The sequence below is a fragment of the Triticum urartu genome, chromosome 4A, assembly GCF_056163025.1.
Source record: "Triticum urartu cultivar PI428250 chromosome 4A, HENAU_Tu73, whole genome shotgun sequence".
NCBI classification, from domain to species: Eukaryota; Viridiplantae; Streptophyta; class Magnoliopsida; order Poales; family Poaceae; genus Triticum; species Triticum urartu.
In genome coordinates this window covers 88,418,373-88,419,501 of record NC_141876.1, presented here as the reverse complement: position 1 = coordinate 88,419,501, position 1,129 = coordinate 88,418,373, and the positions used below count along the sequence as shown (strand labels likewise).

Here is a 1,129-nt window from a genome sequence, read left to right as displayed (position 1 = left end):
CTCCTCCTTCACAGCCACCATTTGCAGCTCGGGGAAGGCGACGTCGCTGGCGGCAGAGAGTGCCATCGCCTCCTCCAAGCCATCCCATTGGCGCTCGTCGTGGGTGTACATGGAGTCGTCCATGACACGCTGCACTAGCCGGGCCTCCTCCTCCACTGTCATGCGAGGAGGTGGAGGTGGTGACGGAGACGGGGAAGGCGACGGCGTGGGCGTGAGGCCGCGTACGCCCGCGCACCTCTCGACGTGGCCGCTGCAGCCCCTACACCGTGCCGGTGAAGTATGACGCGCGGCGCGTGTCGTGCTCATCCCAGAGCCATGTGTCCCAGAGGTCGGAATCTGGGGCGTACCTGTCGTCATAGAACGGGTCGTCGGGGAGGAGGCGGCGGCGGCGCTCGATCTCATCGCGGCGCGCGCGGCCGCTCGCCGGCACAGGAGGGATCGGGACCCGGTCGGCGCTGAGGTGCCATCCGTTGGGGAGGTGGACGTCGCTCCACCGGACCGGTGTCCTCGTCTCCCAGTACCTCCGACACACGTCCGCCGCGAGGTACTGCCGGTCGCGCTCGCCGGCGGGCCTAGGGTTGATGGTGAAGGGGGCCGGGGCGGGGGCTTGACGGGAGGAGCGCAGCGGAGACGCGGGCGGAGATGCGGGCGGCGACGCGGGCTCCTCCTTCTTCACGGAGCCGCGGCGGCGCCCCGAGGAGGAGCCGGCCTCACAGTTGTGCTTCCCCTTCCGGTTCCAGCAGCCCATGGCGAGGTGGCCGGCCGGCGAGCTCCAGGACAATGGAGGGCTTCGGCTAGGATTCGGCGCTGTCGGGTTTTGAGGAGGCCGCGGGGTGGCGTGGGGCAGTGTGGACGACGATCGGTCCACACTTCCCACTTAAAGAAGGACGACGACCGTCCGATGTGCGGATGACAGGTGGGGCCGCCTGCTCGTGTGCATTGATGTGGGCGGGTGGGAGGTAGGTGGCCGCCTGCCACGCAGCCCCGACGCGGACGAGGTGCGCGTCCGTGTGGTGTCCGCCGCGACCCAAACCCAGCGCAAGTTTGCGCTCGAAATGGGTCGGCCCGGACACAAAATGGACAGGATGGGTCCGGGCCATCACGCGCTGGGCCGCCTCGTTTGTCCCTT

At 69.2% G+C, this 1,129-nt stretch overlaps 1 protein-coding gene across 1 annotated transcript; it reads right to left on the bottom strand.

The window, feature by feature from the left end:
* Positions 1-259: 259 nt before the first annotated feature.
* On the bottom strand, positions 260-748 carry LOC147974908 (uncharacterized). Its single transcript, XM_087520195.1, has one exon. The coding sequence runs from the start codon at positions 746-748 to the stop codon at positions 260-262; it is 489 nt and encodes a 162-aa protein (XP_087376321.1).
* Between the last annotated feature and the right edge of the window lie 381 nt (positions 749-1,129).